This window comes from Balaenoptera ricei, chromosome 11 (genome assembly GCF_028023285.1).
Source record: "Balaenoptera ricei isolate mBalRic1 chromosome 11, mBalRic1.hap2, whole genome shotgun sequence".
Taxonomy (NCBI): Eukaryota; Metazoa; Chordata; class Mammalia; order Artiodactyla; family Balaenopteridae; genus Balaenoptera; species Balaenoptera ricei.
In genome coordinates, this window is record NC_082649.1 from 99,056,329 (window position 1) to 99,077,107 (window position 20,779).

The 20,779-nt window shown below is 49.6% G+C and overlaps 1 protein-coding gene across 2 annotated transcripts in view; it reads right to left on the reverse strand.

Moving 5' to 3' along the window:
• Window positions 1-473: 473 nt before the first annotated feature.
• Window positions 474-20,779, reverse strand: part of SRGAP3 (SLIT-ROBO Rho GTPase activating protein 3) — a 250,690-nt gene continuing 230,384 nt past the window's right edge. Inside the window, exons 19-22 of one of the 2 annotated variants that reach the window (XM_059940258.1) lie at window positions 13,105-13,285; window positions 11,794-11,943; window positions 9,297-9,624; window positions 474-5,426 (exon numbers count right to left, since the gene is read on the reverse strand). In XM_059940258.1, coding sequence (XP_059796241.1) covers window positions 5,013-5,426; window positions 9,297-9,624; window positions 11,794-11,943; window positions 13,105-13,285 — 1,073 coding nt within the window. In that variant the 3' untranslated portion in view covers window positions 474-5,012. The remainder of the gene's footprint in view (window positions 5,427-9,296; window positions 9,625-11,793; window positions 11,944-13,104; window positions 13,286-20,779) is intronic. The other variant, XM_059940259.1, reaches the window with a different exon arrangement.

Below are 20,779 nucleotides of genomic sequence, written 5' to 3' on the forward strand. Positions count from 1 at the left end.
CTTAATCTAGTGCCTGGGACAGAAATAAGCGATCAACAAACACTTCACACATGCACACACACACACACAATTCCAAGGGGCTCTATCACACGTGTGTAGGCAACAGATGCTAAAATGCTGCATATGCAGTCACACTGGCAATAGTATCCTGTGGCCTCCGCTGACTTGTCATAAGCTCAGGAAGGCCTCTCCTCAGACGACAGCTCCCCCTCCCCCTTGCCTTTGCTCTGACAGTCCTGGTTCTCGCTTTCCCGGCAGGCACCCCACACTTACCTCCTTCAATTAGCTCTGCAGCGGACGCGGTCCTCTTTGGAAACTTGGCCTTCACCGTGTTCGATCTGAGCTAAAGGACATTTCAGGGATGCTTCCCGGGGGAAGCACATTGACCGTGGACTGGAGGGTAGGAACACCCCCCTGGGGCCTCCCCATCCCCAACAGGCGACCTCACCCTTCCAAAAAGCCACCGGAGCACGTTTGAGAAAAGTTAAGCTGTTTTATTTCACAGGATAGCTCCACGTCAAACCAGCAGGCACCATCAGAATACGCAACAGAGGATCCAGTCAGACACTCTACAGCACGGGCGCTGGGTTGTAAGGTAGAGAAATGATGTCCGGGAGAGGGCAACACTTTATCACCACATGGGGACAGGCAACCAGCAATTTCCTAGGGTGGTTTCGGTTTGATTTTCCTGACAGTTTGGGGAGGAAGGAAACCAAAGGAAACGAAATAGACCAGCCACTCTGAAGCAATCAGAACCAAACCTATTGCCAAACCGTGTAAACAGTCACACTGCCGGGGACTAGAGCCTGAGCAGAAACTCTGGCCAGAAGCTACTTCCATTCGAGGAAAGCAAAATGCACTCTGGCTGTTCTGGTTCAAGGTTGTCGTTTGCCTGGGGCAGTTCACACAGAAAGGAGGTGTCGGCAAGGGGCAGTCCCAGAGGATGAGACGGCGGGACCCTGGCAGATCAACCTCAGAGAGGCAAGGAGGACGCAGACCTGGCAGCAAAGCCCCTGCCCTCAGCTCCCCCAGCAGCTTTGGGTATGTGGGGAATTCTCCACAAGGCTGCTCAGAGGAGCGGGGACCCCAGAGAACCGGGGAAGTTGCCATGAAACATCACCATTAGCTCTGCACAGCAGAAAATCATCTTAGCAACACCTCGGCTCACCCGCTTCCTGCCTTTTCCTCCAGGCCTCCCTCCCTGAACCCAGCAGCCCCTAACCCCCACGGTTGTGAGCCAGCCGTCCTTCTTTCTGGGTTTCTCAGGAGGATGAGGCATTTGCTCTAGTATGAAAAGTTAGGGACAGAGAGACTGAGAGGAAGAACCATCACATTAGGTCTCATGGTTTGCCATCAGCCGCGTACGTGCGCTGAGCGCCAGGTAATGACCAGGTCCCAGGAAGTCCTCTGCATCCGTGCCTCCTGAATGAGAAAGAAATCCCCCTGACAAGGCACTCCGAGGGCCTCCAACAGGGAAGCAAGCCCCACGCCAGGCCCTTCCCTGTGCTGGCCCCCTGTGGGTACCACCAGCCAGTTCTGGAGTGTTTGTTTATAAGGCAGATTGCTGAGCTGCTAGTTCCGCCAGCAGCCGAGGGGCGACTCCACTTCCCTGCATCTCTTCCCACTTGGATTTCTTCACGGAATAGGAACCTTGCGTCCCTCGGAAATGCGTTTCTCTCCTGCCCCTGGGCCCAGTGACCTCAGAGAAAAGACTCCCAAGTCTAATTCCCAAGCTGACAATTCCTTCCAGTTGTGCGCTCTGTCTGGGGTTCAAAAGGCGCTTCAAGGTGAGAAATCGTTAGCACTGAAAACAAGGGAAGGCAAGAAGTTTTCACAGAATCCCACGGCTCAGAGCAGCTCTTTAAGAGAAAAGGGGACTAAAGGGAGAGAGTGAGAGAAGGGTAGGAAGCACGGCTCATTCTCCGTTTTATCCAAGAAAGGTCCTTATCGGCCGGAGGCTGGGCCCCTGGCCCAGGAAACTAGACCAGGAATGAATTGTCTTTGGTCAGTTTAAAATGAACATCCTGCTGGTTCATTCCTAAAAGAGACTGAACACCAGTAACACATAAAGACAAAAGGCTTGACCTCAGGGTAAGTTGAAGGTTAAGAAACTGTTCTGTGAAGAAAAAAAAAAAAAAAATTGCCCGTTATCAATGAACTCATCAGTACAGCTTTCGGTAATCGTGATGGACAAGCAGGTAAACACCACTTCCTCTTGTACAACTGGTTATACTGAGGACTACTAACTAGGTTACTACGTTTTCCCCCACGCTCACTGTACAGTTAGGTTTCTGGTACTTGTTTTTTACATTGATCTATCTACTAGGTGCAAAGATTTGGTGAGTGGCATTGGCTGTGATTTCATTGTAGCCTTTTTAAAAATTACAGTTTCACATTTTAACAGTTACTTTCCAGCATTTAAGCAAATACAGCAATATATAGCGGACTAACACAGGCAGGAGTCAGGAAGAGAATGCCAATGCTTGTGACAGTGGGCGGGCCTGGATGCGCGTGGAGGCGGCCTGAGAAATGCAGAGCGCCAGATGGGTGGGGCAGGGGGAAGTCTTTTTCCACGTGGTTCTGCATCAAGGGTCAAATTTGGAGCTGGATGAGTGGGGTGTGAGCTTCCCTAAATGTGAACTCACCAGCCATTTCCCAATGGAAGAATAGGTGCCTAAAGAAAACGGCAAAGGCTCTGCCCTCAGGTAATTCAGTGAAAGGCAGGCCTATTTTCAACAAGGAAAGATGAAGTTAGTCATTTCAGAGGAAAATCCACATGATCTGACTGGAGTTATGTATTTCAGGCAACAGATCTGTCAACTCAGATTTTCACTTTTCATCTGGTAGTCATGGCAGACAATGTGATACTTTGCACAGGAGGCCACTGCATTTAAGGTCTGGGAGTCTCTCTGGGGTAGAAATGAGAAGTCTCTTATCCTGCTGAACATCACAGCATCCTTGCAAATAAATGACTTTAGGAGCTGGACCCAGCCCCACTCTCAGCCATCTATTAAATCTTGGACAAGTCACAGCCATCCTAAGGCCTTGCTTCCTCTCCTAACCTGTAATATGGGGGTATCTTTATGTGCTAAAAAGACAGAGGGCTCCTAGCTCGTTCTGAGGCTCTTTCATTTCCGGGAGTTATAGGCAAAACAAGGAAGGTCAAGTTTGTCACTGGCCTCTCCCTGGCATTCTCTTTTTGTGCCCTTTCTTATTCTTTCCTCCACTGTGTGCTCTCAAGGCCAGTGCTTCAGGCAAGGCAGAGTGGCTCACCACCCCTATACACCTAGGTAAAGTGGCTTCATAGGTCCCCCCGTCTGGGGACCAGAGGAGAGGGCGAAACTTAATTCAATGGGCTGAAATGGTAATGATGGAATGTCAAGAGGTGATGTACCTGCAGGACCGTGCTTCATGGCGCTTATGAAGCTGGTAGGAAAATTCCACTGCCCACTTCTCAAATGCCATTAGGAGGTTTCAAAAGGAAGGCGCTGGATGGTTTTCACCTTAGTGATGACCGTGAAAAGAGCAATCGTGTTGGCACAATGCTTTCTAGGTTGCACGGCTTGCTCGCGTACATTTTTATGGAGCAGGAAACTGAGGTTCAGTGAGGTGAGTGACACGCCCCCCAAACCTAACCCCATATTTTCAATTGAGTTAAATGTGCTGGAGGAGGTGGGCAAAAGGGAAGGTAAAGGGGAGAGGGAAGCTATTTCATTGCATAAAGTCCACCAAAGCGTTCTCTAGGACGGCAAGTGCCAAGGACGCCCTCCCTGGCCCTGGTCTGAGGTGGGCACTTACAGCCCCGGGTGCTTCATGCAAGAGGCCACCAGCCAGAGCGCGTCACGGCCTGATTTCAAATTAAAATGATGGGAGTCAAAGTCTCCTTGCCTGTTTAGTTCCAGATTTTGACACAGTACAATTAGTAGAAAGAGGAAAAGACAAAATTAAATATTTTGAAAATGGTATAAGTTAAACCTCTATAGTTACCACAGATTTATTCCTACAGCGTTTCTAGGTTTTGAAGTGTTCCACACCACTGTGTTTGGTTTTTTTTTCCTTTTTCCCAACCACACATAACACTGCGCTACGATGGGGCTCAGGCTCTCACCATCCCCTCTTCTACGGACGAACACAGGCCGCTGTGGTCAGGGCTCTTCTCGCCAACGTCCTCCATGCCTTTGGGGTGCAGTTGGTCTTGGCCTCCGTGTGGAAAGGCAGGGTCTCTGGGGTGGACAGGGAGGGGGCTCTGTGAAGGGTTCCCCACCTCTGGGAGCAGCCTGCCCAGGGTACCGCCTGCCCCACCCTTCCTTCAGGGGCAGACTGTTCTGGAAGGCCACAACTTCTGGAGACAGTGGGAGACTGGTTTTGTTTTTCTGCAGGTTAGTGGTATATTGCTTCATTCGCAGTTACTGTGGGCCTTTAAATTCTCCCAGAAAAGTCCCTGCAAATCCCACCAAATAACTCAGCGGGAGGTGTTTGGTGGCATGGGTCTGAGGTAAATCTAAGTTTCATAAAAAGAAAAAGGAGATCCTATATACATTTCATATGTGTGTCCAGATCTAGTATATGTATATAGATGCATAAATATATATATATACACACTCCTACAGACACATACGTACATATATACGTGTACATATGCACATACACATACATACACACGTATGGATGAATGTAGAGAGAATGTCAAGAGAATAACTTTCCAGTGACGATACGCGGGTGAAGCCATTTAACATTTGCCACGATCTTGGGAAAGGCCCCGGCTGGGGCTGCTGCTCCTCACCGCTTGGCCGTCTGTGTGCGCACGGGAGGGAGGCCTGTGGATTCACGTGGCTGAAGGCGAGCTGTGGCTCGGACCTGGGCCTCAGCCCCACACAGACCCGCTCCCAGGCTGACCTTCCGGGCCCTGCCCGACAAGGCAAGGAGCACCGGGAGGACGTGGGAGTCACAGAGGCCACCCTCGGCCACGGCGGCCCACGGCGGGCCGGGGCGGTGCCCGCCCCCCCCGCAGGTCACATGGTGCCCGACTTGTCGGCCGAGCTGTTGGGGAACATCTTCTCGGTGGGCGTCACGGCCGGGCTGCCCACGCCCGAGCTGCTGCTGCTGCTGGACCGGTGCTGGACCACGGGCCGCACCGGCCGCATGGGGGGCGGGCGCAGCTGGGCGCCGGCCAGGCGGGCGGACAGGGCTGGCTTGAAGGTGGTCATCATCTCGGTGGACGAGCTGCTGCTGCGACGCATGGCGGCGTCGGGGTCGCGGATTACGATGGTGTGCAGGGGGCTGGCTGGCTCTGAGCTGATGGGGCCTGGCGGGTTCTTCAGGGGCTCCAGGGTGTCCAGCACCACATCTGGCGCCTGCTTGACTGTGTTCTGCCTCTCCAGTTCCCGCAGCTCGTGCAGAGCTGTGCTCATGGTCTTCTCGATGTCCTGGGGACAGGGAGAGCGCTCGTCAGCACGGAGTCTGGAGGCCTGGGATCTAACCCTTCTGGGGCTGCCACCCAGCTTGTAGGCTTCTTAGGGAGGCTTCCCCACAAATCTCATGGAAGGGATGAAGGTTCGATCCCAGGGAGTCTTATAACCATAAGGAAAATCAGTGTGAATATCGCAGACCTAGGGGAGGCAGGCTCTGCAGTCAGACAGACCTGGGTTCAAATCCTATCTCTGTGACTTCCCTGCTGTGTGACTGTGGGCAAGCTACCTTACCTCTCTGAGTCTCAGAATCCTCATTTGTAGATTACAGACACGTATAATACTGACCTCAAGGGGTTGATGAGTGTATTTAATGATACGGTACCTGCAAAGAGCATGGCATGGCACCTGGTACCTAGTGAGTATTTCCAAATAATGACAATAACAATGGCAATAATAGCTAATACCGAGCACCAATTCAAGCCCCTTCCCCTAACAATTCATTTAATCCTCTCACTTACCTGGTAGGAACTACCATTACGCTCACATCACACATGAGGAAATGGAAGCTCAGACTGGTTAAGTAACTTGTCCAAGGTCACACAGCTACTTAGCAGCATAGTAGTTCCGGCTCCAGCGTTCATGCCCCTAACTGTTATTATTAAAAAATCTCTCTCTCCTTTGTCCATAGGAAATTTGTGTGGAGGTTGTATATCAGAATGTTTGCAGTGCTCACCCCAGGATGATAGGACTGTTACTTTCTTCTCTGTATTATAATCAGAAAAAATTTTTTTTAAATGGAAAATTTAAAAAGCAACAAAAATCTTCATCTGCCTACGCAATTCACATCAGTATGAGAGCACTGTGAATGACACAGAGAGAGACTCTGGCAGCCCAGAGGGCCGACCTGGGGCTCAGCATTCCAGAGTGGGCACTGGAGCTGGACGGCAGCATTTAACCCAGGAGCCCTGGGCCTGGATGCAGAGCCCAGGTTTGGGAGGGAAAAGGGTTCCTCTGCTACCGCTGCTGGGCAACCTCGGGCAAGTCTCAGTGGCTCTGCACCACACTCGGTCCAGGTGCTGAAAGCCCCCTGCTGGCCACGAAAATGGGATGAGACAGTGGACGTGATGACGCTTTGTGAACTGCTGGATGGTGGTTTTCACACTCCCTTCAGCCAGAGTCCTCGGCTCCCGTGGAGTTTCCCAGGGATGCCTCCACACAGAGGCAGGGGGAGCTGCTCAGGCTGAGCTGGGCCACCGAGAGGACAAGGAGGGACAGTGCTTAGAACCACTGCTGGAAGGTGCTGGCCCACCTCAGGCTCCGGGATGACTACTGAGACACACTAGCTTTTCTGCCCTGGCGCAACTCTGGGAAAACTGAAAGTCTGGTCAGACTGATGGGGCTGGTGCCCGCAGGTGTCCTGCCGGCCCCTTCCCCGTCCAAGTCTTCTTTCACCTCCTCTCCTCCCCTGTCCTCAGGGGGCTCCTGCCCGCTGGGCCTCCACAACAGGCTCCAATCTGGCCTCCATCAGGGTCCCAGCCTATCATTTTGCTTTGTGAAGAGACTACTGATGATTAGCTAATGGCTAATATTAGCATTTATGCTTCCCCAGGACATTTTATCCTTTGCCCATAACACTGTCTACTTTAAAGAAGATGCTGTTTGTGCCTTTATCTACAAGGAATAGCTGTGGGGCTGTGACGGGGGTCCCGCCTGACAGGAGAGAAGGCAGTCCTGTCCCCACCTTTGCTACATCCCAACCCTGCAGTGATCAAGCCCGCCTTCCACGTCCCAGTCTGCTTAAAGTCCCCTACTGACATCACTACTCTGTCTGCTCTACTCCAGCAAGAGCCAAAAGGCAAAACTAATAAATAAAATATAATTATCGCCCCTCCACCACCATCTCCACCACCACCACTCCACCCTCGCAGAGTGTGAGCCAGGAAGACAGTGAGCTCAGAGAAAGATCAGCTGGGGGGTTTAGGCGTGAGCCTTGCGTTAGTCTGAGAGGTGATGCCGTGATCTCAGAGTGGAGCTGCAGAGAGGCGCTGGGGAGCACGGACAGCGGGGGAAAATGATCCCTTTTCACCTCCTCCCAAACGAGACCTTCCCACCTTGGATGGCGGTGCTGCCAGATACCCAAACTGCCTCTTTTACTGGGCTCCAATCTAAATCCTAAAAGACATTTTGAGACCAGAGGATTTCAGGTAACTCCACCTACTACTACATAGCTGCCCTCCGCAGCCTGCAATGTCAAGTGCTCATCAGAGCCAATGCTGAGCAGGCTGGAGGCCATCCAGGGTCCCCTTGGCTATTTACATACCGTTTCCCATGTTTGCTATCGAATGGCAGCTATCAAATTAGAGTGTGTAGATATGTCTGCAAACGGAAAATGCGAGCGGCATGCCCCAAGTGTATTCTTTAGGCCGCTCTTGCAAAATGCTCTGTGACTAAAGGTCAAAGAAGTCTGGGAGATGGGTGTGCCCTGCTCTCTTTCTTGAAGATTCACAATGCACATCAACATATTTAATAATTCTTGTTGCAGACAACCCATTCAACTTTGTCAGACCAGCATTCCCCAAACTTTCTTGACCATAGAACACCTTTTTCCCCTCCATTAATACCCCATGGAACTAGTCTGCTGTGAGACCTACTTTGGAGACAGTGGCGTAGAATGCATTTGATTCTCCGTGTAAAGGGCTCTGGGCCAGGCCTCAGGTGGCCTGAGCTTCCAGGTGACGGTGGATGCTAGGGCAATGCTTCCCAAGAGAATGGCCTAAAACAATGGAGGGACCAGCAGGCGGCCTGGCGGCTCTGCTGGACCCATGCCAAGGTGCTGATACCTGGGGAGTGGGCACTGGGACCTGGGGCCAAACTAGATCCTGCGAGGAGTTTCACTTGCTGTGCTGATATCCCTGAGAACCTTTCCTGGTCTCCTCTAGAACACAGCCCCCAAGCTCTCAGCTTTCCCTTCCCCTTGTGAACAGGGATTCAAGGCCACTCTTCACAAGAGAATCTTAACGGACCCGAAGGTTCTAATTGTCTCTCTTTTCTAAACTGGGAGAAAACACTGGGAAGGGGATACATAATGGGCACCCTGCCAAGTTCCAGAGGGAAAAATGGAAACTTCTGAACTATGATAAAACTATCAAAAACACAGGAAAGTAGCTATGCAAATTATTAAACAATTTAAACAAACTGTTTCATAACAATTTCTTAAATGAATTTGTTTGGTTTGTTTGGCAAGTGTAAAAATCACACAGGTTTCTCATCCAAATTTTTAAAAAGTTATTAAAAAAAACACAAAACTCTAAGCACTCTTGAAACGCAGAGTCCCCTCCTTCAAGACTCCTGACCCAGCTGCCATTTCACAGCTGTGTGTGTTACTGGTTGGCATCTCTCTCTTCTCTAAACCATAAGCTCCATGTGGGCAGGGCCTGGATCCATTTTAGGTCAATTATACTCTCAGCGCCAGCCAGTGATTGCCACACAACAGATGCTCAATCAGTATTTGTCAATAAATGAATGAATGAACAAATGAATGAATGAATGAAAAGATGAACGAATGAAAACATGAAGAGCACAATCTTGCCATCTCATGGAGACGTCTGCCATTACCACATCCCCGCATCCGGGAATCCCACCTCCGGCCCTGGAGACAGGGCCCTTGGGTCTTCACAGGAGCCCTAGCCGGCAGCTGCACCCATCCAGCTTCCGCTCCCCCAGGGGGGCCAGCAGTCGGACGGGGGGAGCCAGCTCATTATCTACCTCACGTCTGGCTTAGCCTGAGCCTGGCCTGAAGGGCGAAGGGGCTCCCCGTCTGCAGATGCCCACCCCCTGCCCCTCTGGGTGTCGGCTGGCGCAGCCTGCCTTCCCGCCGGCCCTTACTTCTGCCAGGGCCTCGGCCTCCAGGGACTTGTGGTCCCCCAGGCTGCTGTGCCTGGTGGAGCCGCACGTCGAGCGGATGCAGTGCCCTTCGGAGAGCGCCTTCTTGTCGGGGTAGTTGATGCTGCCGGCACTCCCGAACGTCGCCATCCTCCGCTTCTCGGGGCTCTCGATCCGCCCCCGGGAGAGGGGGATCTTGTGGGGGCTGCTGGGGCAGGCGGCGGCCCGGGGTGGCGTGTCTATGCTGGGGCCCAGGCCCCGGGGCGGGCTGTGTGTGTCTCCCCCGCTTCGGCGCCTGGGGATGGCTGCTCCATCAGATCGTAACCGCACTCTGCAAAGGAGCCAGGGGGCGGGGGCATGGGGCAGAGGTCAACCCTGGCCAGTGTCACACGGGTCAGCCAACCCCCAGGCCACGCGCTACACACTAGTCTAGGGAGTGGGTATAGTAAAGCCTCGTTCAGCCAGGAAAGGCACTGTCTGAGCATGTGACTCAGGCCAGCGGGTTTCACTTGCACACACGAAGGAGTCGGGGGCGTTCCAAGCTCCAGCCGGTGGTGGTGCCAATTACACAGTGAATCTCGTCTGCACGTTAGGTCAGGGCCAGGAGGATTTCAACCTGGGAACACTTCGCTCCCGGTTAGGTGGGCTCATTGTATGTTCTTAAGCGGTTTAGAGGTCTCCCTCCATGATTCCAAAGGGCCTCTGACTGGTCTGAGGCATTGAGGCTTGACTATACCAAAGAGTTACCAGCTCCCTGCAAGCTCCCTGCAAGATGGCCCTGGTTTCCGTGGGGCAGCACAGACAACAAGCCTGGTGAAAACAGCATGGGCTGGGGCTCAGGACACTGGGTTCTAGGCTCAGGAGGCCCCCCTGGGAACTGACCACAGCCCAGTGTTGTCACCAAAGGGCTGTTCCTGTGAGGCTTTTCCAGACCTTGGACAACTAGTCATTAAGAGTAAAATGTGCATCACTGGAACGCCCTTCGTGCACTTGGATACCTTTCACCCCTCAGGGAGGCTGTGGTGGAGTGAAAAGGGGACTAGAGTGTCTGTCAGGAAGGCAAATTCTTGTCCTGTCTCTGTCACAGACTTTCCAGTGACCTCTTTCAGACCCACTTTATTAATCTGTTAAATGGGCATAATATTCCTTGCCCACCTTCTGAGGGAGGTTCAGTGGGTGGGAAAGCACTTTGAAGAGGTTCTACCCACAGGAGGTTTTGCTGTGCCCTATGGAGGTCACCGAAGACTCAAAGGCACTGGTGAGGGGAGGGAAGGCTGGAAGTGGCAAGGGGGCGGGGAAGAGGGGCAGAGTGCAGGAATGGATTGTGACGGGGACCAAGCTCAGTGTGGTCAGCAGCGCTTTAGACCCTGTGCCACCAGCCAAGCTAAGCACCGCCTGTGGGCACCCCAACAGGACCAAAGCATTGGTGTTCGAGAGGAAGAGTACTGGGAAAGAAAGAACGAGAAGAAGGTAGATGAGAGAGGACAGAGGGAGAGGGAAATTGAGGCAGGAGAAGATACGGCCCCCCTGGAAGTCAAGGGACCATGACTCTGTCATCTACCTACCCCAACCGTCCATCTCCCCTGATTCTATCACTTATCAGCACCCTGAACCGAACGGAATACCCTGAAAAGAAGCACTGGGACTTTTGCTGAAATAAATTCATAAACATATGTTCCTATTGTGGCTGATTTCTCTGGCTTTATCTGCAAGTACCCCAAGTGTGGGTTGATCCCATGACCTCTCCACCAGAAAAACAAAGAATATGACATTTTGAGAATTCGATTAAGAAAGCAGTGACACACTGCCAGCTTTCCCTTTCAACGTCACATCTTGTGGGGAAGAAGGGGCCACGACAGCCTCCCTCTCTCCCTCCTTCTCTTTTCCTTATTGTATTTTTTTTGTTTAAACAACCACGTGCTTTGGACTCTACCTGTAGAGGGAGTGAGGAGCCCAGCTCCTTACCTGGCAGAAAGATCATGTGACAGCCCCACCCACAAGCAGGAGTGAAGAAATTGGCAAATCTGCTCCCACCAAATATGTGGGTGGAGCCGAGTGTCAATTTCCCACCACAAAGTGGGTGTGAGACTTCTGTTTCTGCAGTGCACTTCAGGGACTAAGTGAGCTTTACATTTTTAAATATAACAACTTAGGTCTTCAACAGAAAGTGGGGAGGAGGTGTAAGAACTAGAGAGAGAGAGGAAAAATACTTGCCAATTTGCAAGTCTCTCTTTCCCATTTATTATTATTTTAAATAAAAAGCATTGGTTGCCAATATATGTCTTTCCTCCTCTTTCTCCACCTCTGCCCCAAGCTGGATCACTTTCTACCTAACATTCTAGGCCAGTTCCAGCCAGCCCACCAGGTGTGCCCCATGTCATATCTTGTGGGGAAGAAGGGGCCACGACAGCCTCCTTCTCCCTCCTGTGCCCTTGCTTCTCCCCAGTCAGACACAAACCGGCACTGTACTAGCCGCAAAGAATGAATCCGCGTTTCCTACCGGCCCATCACCCCCCCAAAGCCGTAATCCGAGATGTGCTCCGTGGGGGACTGGAGGTCGTTTTTGGAGGAGGCCTTGTCGTCCAGCAGTGGCCCACTGCTGGCCTCGCTGTCGGCCTTTTGGCTCAGGCTGTCCGAGAAGGCATCGTCCCTGGGGAGAAGGACAGACGTGAATTGGGAGGGCTTTGCTCCAGAGAACCGAGACGTGCTGAGACCTGAGGGGCTGGATCCACACACACCTCGTGGTTGAGCCGCTGCTGCTTCTCCAGCAGGAGGCCCTCTGTGGCACCGCCCACGCCTACCTTCCCCTCCCCTCATCTAGGCTCTTCTCTCCCAGCTGCTGGAGGCTGGGACAAGCTAAAGGGGAGGGTGTGTTGGGGAAATGGGGGAGGGGGCCTGCAAGCTGAGCCCTGGGCAATGAGCAGCAGTTTGGGGGCCCAGCGAGGGAGGAGGAAGGCATCTCCATCCCTCCCCGCACCCGGGGCTTTGAACAGGTGTGAGGGGCCTGGAGCTTGTTGGGGTGCCCTGCCCGCCTCCCCACCATGCCCTCTCCCTGCCCTCAGAGGCCTGGGGACGTCAGAGGGCTGCTTTGGATCCTCTTGTTGTTTGCCGAGCTCTGGACTTTTCTCTGTCTCCAGACCGTCCCCTCTGCCGTCAAGACGTATGCCTTCGGCCCCCTCCCCCTGAGGCCCAGCTTGGTGGCTGCTTCCTTGGTAAATCATTTCCACCTGAGGCAGGAAGCTTCAAAGGCTTTCAAAGAATGGAAGATGTAGACTTTCTGGGCATTATGATGGGGCTAGGTATTTGGGATGTAGGGCTTTTTTTTAATGCCTAAAATTCTTTTTTAAAAAAGTACCCTCTTAGCTGGAAATGAGGGGATGATTGTTTCTGCCCATCTCCTGAGACAGCCACCTCGGGGTAGAGAATGGTGGGCTATTAAGAGGGGAGTGGGATGGCCACTGGCTACAGGGAAGGCCCAGGAGGGTGGAGGTATGTGGCAAGATCCACTGGACACTGAGAACCATAGTGGGTGCTAAATGCCCTGGAGGCTGTCAGGTGGGCCGGGATGGCGAGCCAAGGGCACCAAACATTGTCCCTGTGGACTCTGAAGGATGAGCAATTTGCTTATTTGTTAAGTGGGTCACCATTCAAAGGGAGGTTAGACATAATCCACTCTTACGGAAGACCAAGTGTGTCATACCAGGGAGAGCAAATTGCTGGCATACGATCCAGTACTCCCATTCCTGTGCCCATTCCAGACATCACTAATCAATCATGGCATTCTTCACAGAAGATCCCAACTCCCACTCACATGTCCTGTACAACTATGTACTGATGTGGGATGAGCCCATCCACGCCATTGTGACGACCCTCCCACCAGTCCTCGGAGGCGCGGTGGTACAGTAGCAGTGAGGCTCCCTTCTTGAAGGACAGCTCACGCGGGGACCGCCCCACGTAGTCAAACTTGGCGATGGCCTCGATCTGCTCCACTTCTAGAAGGAAAGCAAGGGGAAGAGCATCTATGAGGTCAGCAGAAGAGCAGCCCAGGAGCCTCGCTCAGATGGCCTTGGCTTCTGTGGGGCAGCACAGACAACAAGCCTGGTGAAAACAGCATGGGCCAGGGCTCAGGACACTGGGTCCTAGGCTCAGATCCACTCTCCATGCTGTGATCTCAGGCAGGCCATCTAACTTCCCCAAATGGAAAATGGGGCTGAAATACTACATCCTTACCTTCCACTGCCCCTCTTGTTCTCCACTTTTTAACACCTATTAAAACAATCTTATAAGAAATTTCTTTTTCTTCTATCCCTTAATGCCAGCTCTGTTTCCATTTTTCCATGAACCCTTTCCCTCTTTGTTCACTTATAATACTACAAGTGGTTCCTACCTTTTGGGAAGTCAAACTGATGTTGTATACAGATTCCCTTCCATGCAAAATATTGTACACAATTTTTAAGGGTTCCGAGAAGCTTCTCTTCAGAGCTCATTGTTGTGTACTGAATTCTGTCTTCCCTCAAATCCACATGTTGCAGCCCTAACTTCCAATGTAATGGTATTTGGAGATGAGGTGTTTAGGAAGTAATTAAGCTTAAGTGAGGTCATAAGGGTGGGGCCCTAATCTGATAGAACTGGTGTCCCTCTGAGAAGAGGAAGAGACGTCGGAGATCTCTCTTTCTCTCTCTTCACATGCACAGTGGAAAGGCCTTGTGAGGACACAGTGAGAAGGCAGCTGTCTACAAGCCAGAAAGAGAGACAACAGCAGAACCCAACCCTAATGGCACCTTGATCTTGGACTTCTAGCCCCCTGAACTGTGAGGAAATATATTTCTGTTGTTTAAGTCCCTCAGTCTGTGGTATTCTATGATGGCAGACTGAGCTGACTGACACACTCATCCATGAACTTAATTTGGGGAGCGGGAGAATTCTTATGGGGGCTATAGATCAAGCATATCTCTTTGCACACACACATTTACCCATAAAAGCTTTATTCTTCTCTGGTCAGTGACAGGCCCTGCCTGGGTTAAGCAATGAGAACACAGCTCTTGCCCTTGAGACACTTCTACTGCCCAGCTCTGTCACCTCTTGTTTGTGTGACCTCAGGCAGGTTACATAATTTCTGTACATCTCAGTTGCCTTTAGGAGAATTAAACGATAATCCATGAAAGAAGACAAAAAGATGGCCAACAGGTGCATGAAAAGATGCTCAACATCATTAATCATCAGGAAAATGCAAATCAAAAATCAAAACCACGAGATATCACCTCATACCTGTTAGAATGGCTGTTATGAGAAAGACAAGAAACAACAGGAGTTGGTGAGGATGTGGAGGAAAGGAAACCCTTGTGCACTGCTGGTGGGAAATAAATTGGTGCAGCCCCTACAGGAAACAGTATGGAGTTTCCTCCAAAAATTAAAAATAGAACTACCATGTGATCTAGCAATTCAACTTCTGGGTATTTATCCACAGGAAATGAAAACACTTAACCTGAAAGGATACCTGCACCCCCAAATTCACTGCAGCACTATTTACAATAGCCAAGACATGGAAGCAACCAAAATGTCCATCGACAGATGAATGGATAAAGAAGATTGGTGTATATAAACAATGGAAAATTATTCAGCCATAAAAAAAGAAGGAAATCCTGCCATTTGCAACAATGTGAATGGACCTTGAAGGCGTTATGCTAAGTAAACTAAGTCAGACAGAAGAAGACAAATAGTGTATGATCTCACTTGTATGTGGAATCTGAAATCCAAAACAAACCAAACTCATTGATACAGAGAACAGACTGGTGGTTGCCAGAGGTGGTGGTGGACGAAATGGGTGAAGGGAGTCAAAAGGTACAAACTCCCAGTGATAAGTAAATCATAGGATGTAATATACAGCACTGTGACTATAAATTGTGCTATATATTTGAAACTTACTAAGAGAGTAGGTCTTAAAAGTTCTCATCACAAGAAAAAAAAAAGTAACTATGTGTGGTGATGAATGTTAAACCTGACTTATTGTGGTGATCATTTCATAATATGTACATACATCGAAACATTATGCTATACACCTGATACTAATGAACTGTTATGTATCAATTATATCTAAAAAAAGAAAGACACGAGACTTCAATACATTAAAAAAAAAAAGAGAGATGCGTGAAAGTGCTCAGCATAGCACAGACATACAATACGTTAGGTATTCAGGTGATAGTGGCTCTTGTGATTATGATTATAATTACTAATGGCTTTAGCTTATGGGGTGGGTCTAGACAAAGAAATCTGAGTTGCAGAGAATTTAAGTGTTTTGCTCAAGACCATGCAGCTAGTGATCTTTGGGAAGGAGAATTTTGGGGGAGGAGGACAGTTACGCCTATGATTTATTTAACCTGTGTTATAGCTTGTACCCTGAGAGGTGAAAATGGGTAGAAAACAGTAGAAAATGGGTCATGTATAAGTGTTAATGTATCTGTATTTTAAAGCAAGCACAAAGATGTTTAATATTATAAAGAAAATACATATATATATATATATATATATATATATATATATATATACACACCTATATAGATAGACAGATCTATTAAATTCTAATAAACAAAAGAGTAACAAAGGTGGCCCCTGCTCTCTCTATCCTGCAGACACCTTCCCTGTGCTGAGCATCCACGGGACTGTCTCTTCTGTCCTCGTGGATTATCTTGATTCTGTCCACGCAGCCTGTCCACCTGTCCATCATGGAGTTTTACACAGGTAAAAATTGGCAAAGCCACGATACCTGGCTTTGCCACTTTTTACCTGTGTGACCTTGAACAACTTAGTTCTCTTTTCTAAGCCTCCGTTTCCTCATCTGTAAAATGGGAATGATAATAATAGTACCTACCTTATAGGGCTGTCATAGGATTAAACAAGTTATTACACATGAAGTGCTTGTAACGGTGCCTGGCACACAATTAGCTTCATATGAGAGTTAGTTGTTGTTGTTACCAGAGCTAATGACTCCTAAGGGCCATGAGCAGCATGGAAATCATCTCTCCCTGTTAATCCCCAACCCACGCATGCACACTAGGACTCCTCTCTGTGAGCAGGTGGCTCAAGAAGACTGGGCCAGTGCCCCCATGAGATGCAGTGGCCTCTTGGTGGACCCAGCCCTCAGTGCCTGGGACAGCCTTCTGCAGACAGCAGGCCTCTCTCTGACAGTTAAGTCAGCATTCCCCAGCTGGCTCCCTGACCAATGTCTTTACATGCTGTTCTGACATAGTTGATGCAAAATGACAGCCCAGATAAATGGGTCAAATGAACTCAGATCTGGACTCAGAGTCACCTTCTCAGTAAAATGGAGAGATCTCCATACTTCTTTCTGCTGCATCTTTGAATCTCACGCCAGCCATGCGTTAGCACCACCTGGTGACCTGTGTGTCTGCCTAGCTACAGAGACAGAAAGGCCAGAGGGTTCTGCAAGCCCATGAGCTGAACCCCACGGTCTGCGTGCTCTCGGGTTTGACCCCAAGGGCTTCCTCTGATCCCACCCCGCGTAATGCTGAAGGAGCCGACCCGGGCAGAGGCTTGCTCATTTCCAGAGGCTCCAGCAGTCACTGGTGGTGGTCTGGAGTGGCGGGTGGAGGGGCGAGGAAAAGTGGAAAATGTAAGGGGGAGAAAAGAAGAAAAGCTGAGGAGCAGAGCTGAGCTGCAAGCTGAGAGAGAGCTCGTGTGTTTGCAGATGTCACTATGTAATCGTGTGGGGTAGAAACAGTGATAATAGCTACCATTTATTAGGAAGTCTATTATTTGGGTTTTTCACACCTAAAATAGAACATGTGATTCTCCCTCTTACCACTCTCCCACACACCCCTCCCCAAACTTACTTCATTCCCTCATCTTCCCCACCTTAGGAAACAGAGCCACCATCTGCCCTGCTCAGGCCGAAGCCCTGCTCTTGGGCAATGCATATCTAATCCATCAGCAGCTCCTTCAAATTTTCCCCTGAATCTGACCAGCCTCACCACCTCCACTGCCACCCCCCTGGTCCAGACCATCATTGTCCCTCTACCTGGCCTCCTTGCTTTCATTCTTGCTTGCATTTCTCCCCACAGCAGCCAGAGGGATCTTTTAAAGTCATAAATTAGATCATGAAACTCTCTTGTTCAAATTCCTCTGAAGGCTTCCCATTGTGTTTAGAACAAAACACAAATGTCTCCTCACAACTTATGAGGCCCTCCATGCTCTGGGCCCTGGAGACCTCGGTGGCCTTGTCTCTGACTACTCTCTCCTTCCCTCAGTCTGCTCCAGCCTCACTAGTCTTCCTGATGTTTCTCCGCCAACATTGCATTATGATATTTTTCAAACACCAAGTAAAGTTAAAAGACTTTTACGGTGAATATTCATATACCTACCACCTAGATGCTACTATTAACATTTTACTATACTAACATTAGCATATATCTATCTGTCCATCCCTCTATTTATCCATCCATCCATCTAATTTTTTTAAAAAACTTATTTATTTATTTATGGCTATGTTGGGTCTTTGTTTCTGTGCGAGGGCTTTCTCCAGTTGCGGCGAGTGGGGGCCACTCTTCATCGCGGTGCGCGGGCCTCTCACTGTCGCAGCCTCTCCCGTTGCGGAGCACAGGCTCCAGACGTGCAGGCTCAGTTAATTGTGGCGCACGGGCTTAGTTGCTCCGTGGCATGTGGGATCCTCCTAGACCAGGGCTCGAACCCGTGTCCCCTGCATTGGCAGGCAGATTCTTAACCACTGCGCCACCAGGGAAGCCCCATCCATCTAATTTTTTAATGAATTTTAAAGTAAGTTGCAGACATCAGTACACTTTACCCCTAAAAACTACAGTATAAATATTCACAGAGCCTTCTTAATGCTTTAAAAGCATGTTTTAAAAACATGCCAAGTATTCCTGCCACAGGGCCTTGGCACTTGTTATTGCCTCTCCTTGGGATATTTTCTTCCCAGACATTTGCACTCATTCACATTTCACAAATATTTACTGATCACTGTGTGCTATTTTCTCATTTCTTTCAGATCTGTACCCAAATGCCAATGCCTCAGCAAGACCTTTCCTGGCTACCCTTCACTAACTACAAAAGCACCAACTTCAGATCACTCTTGCTTTACTCTTCTTCATAGATCAGATCAAAACCTGAACTTTTGTGTGTGTGTGTGTGTCTGTGTGTGTGTGTGCATGAATGTGTAGTTTCCAAATTTGTTCACTGCTGATCTTTCCTACTAAAATGTGAGCTCCATTAGACAGGGATTTTATTTTATTTCCTGCTATTTTCCCACTTTTACAACAGTCCCTGGGATGAGTAGGCACTCAATACATACTGGTTACTTGCATGAACAAATTAAGCTTTTACCATGTGCCAAGGGTTCTACTTATGTTATCACATGTAAGTGATATCCTCACAACAGTATCTGCACACTATCCTCATTTTACAGGTGAGGAAACTGAGGTTGAGGTGAAATGATCTGTCACACAAGGGGAGAGTCACATAAGTAGAGAGTGATGAGCTGAGATCTAAGCCCAGGTCCCAGATATCATTAATAGAGCCTTCTTGATGTTTTTAAAACACAATATGCTTATTCCTGCTACAGGGCCTTTACATGGACACAGTGTAAATATGAATATACATATATACCATACTGCATGACTGGCATTCAATTTGATTCCTGCTTATGGAGAGGCTGGTTAGGCCAGGTAGGTGCCCCACGGGCCCTACAGGGAGTGAAGAAATACAGAGGCCATTCCTGAACTAAAGAAGGGGTTGAAGGCTGTCCCCGTAGAGGCCCGGCTGGAGTCACACTTTAGAAAAGTCACTCCAGGAGCAGAGCAGTTGCAGAGTTGGAAAAGGACTGGAGGGGAGAGGCTGGAGGCAGGAGCAGTTCAGTGGCGGTTACAAGAGTCCAAGGCCTAACGTGGAGATGAAAAGACAGACTGGAGCTTTGCTTTCATTTCAGAAGCTGAAGACTGGAGATTTTGCAAATCCCATACTCGTTACCCTTCTCTACTTATCACCCAAGAGGAAGCGCAAATGCCCCTCTCTAATGATGCCACAACAGAGGACCCGTTTAGGTCACGGGAGAGCAGACGGCTCTGTCCCTCTCAAACCACCTCACTGCCCCCGTCCACCCCCCACCCCCACACACTGTCTCTGCTCTTTTAAGAGAGAACCCTAATCTCATTAGGACCATTTATCAGAGGCCAGGGTCACCGTGTTAAAGGGTAAGAACGTGGCTGTGCCCTCTCTTCTCTCTCATCTTCCCTGCAACCAAAGTAATGAAATCACCTGGGGCCTGTCCACAGGGTCCTTCTTTTCTCCTCTGTTCACTCATGACCTTGGGTTCTTTCATTGCCTCTGGCTGCAGCACCAGCTAGTATTAAGACTTTGATCTTATTTAAGAGGATAGGAGAGTGATCAACCTGGCAGGACAGTGTGGGGAGATCTGCTGATCTACCCTTCAGTGAAACTTGTGAAAAATGCAAGAACAAGCAAACAAACAACCACTGAAAGCCTCTGGAAATAGTCCTACAGGCAAACAACAAATGAAGAAACATCTATTCAAGAAAATTCAGTAAGAAAAGTGAGAGTCTGTATAATTTGAACTAAGACTACTCCCTCCCTCCACCAGCACCCCCAAGCTCAGGGAGGCAGACTCCACTTCAGACTCCTGTACCCGAATATAGGGCTTCCTCTCCCACCAAGCTTCCAGCAGGAGGGCTTTCTTCCCAGGAGGAGCAGGACATCAGTGTTTCTCCGCCTGCCCCCAGCTACCTGTTGCTGAGGCTAAGTCCCAGGTGAGTATGGTAGAGAGGTGAGGGCTCCTCATTCCACCCAACCTGCACTTACACAATAGAAGTTCTGCCTTGGGCACAGCACCAGTGAGAATATTCGGGCCCTGATCACCCTTACCCCACCTCATGAGGTGATGGTTCCTTGTGAGAAGAGGCAAGCTGAGAGGGCCTCAGGGTGCTGCCTTCCTCTCCACAAAGCACTCAGCTCCTAGAATGTGGAGGTCACTCAGAAGCTTGCCATTGTCCTCACCCCCAGCTCCAGACCTCCACCTCAGAGATTTTGCTTGGGGGAAGAAGTAGGCTGTAAAACAGCTGCTAATCTCTTCCCAAAGGAATTGACTTCATTTGCAACACAGCTTGGAGAAGTTCATGCCGAGTGGAAGAAGACAGAGCAGAAAGACTCTCTTCACAATTCTATTTATATGAAGTTCTAGAACAGGCAACACTAATCTCTGGTGGAAAAAAATCACATCAGTGGTTGCTTCTTGGGCTTTTGGGGCAGGGACTGAGTGGGAAAGGGCATGAAGGAACATTCTGGGGTATTGGAAATATTCTGTTTCTTGAGAGGGGTTTGAGTTATACAAATTTTTTGCATTTATAAAAACTCATGGAATGAAACACTTAAAATTTATGCATTTCAGTGTTGCAATTTTACTTTAAAAAAAGAACCATGAACAATACTGGCCCTTTTTA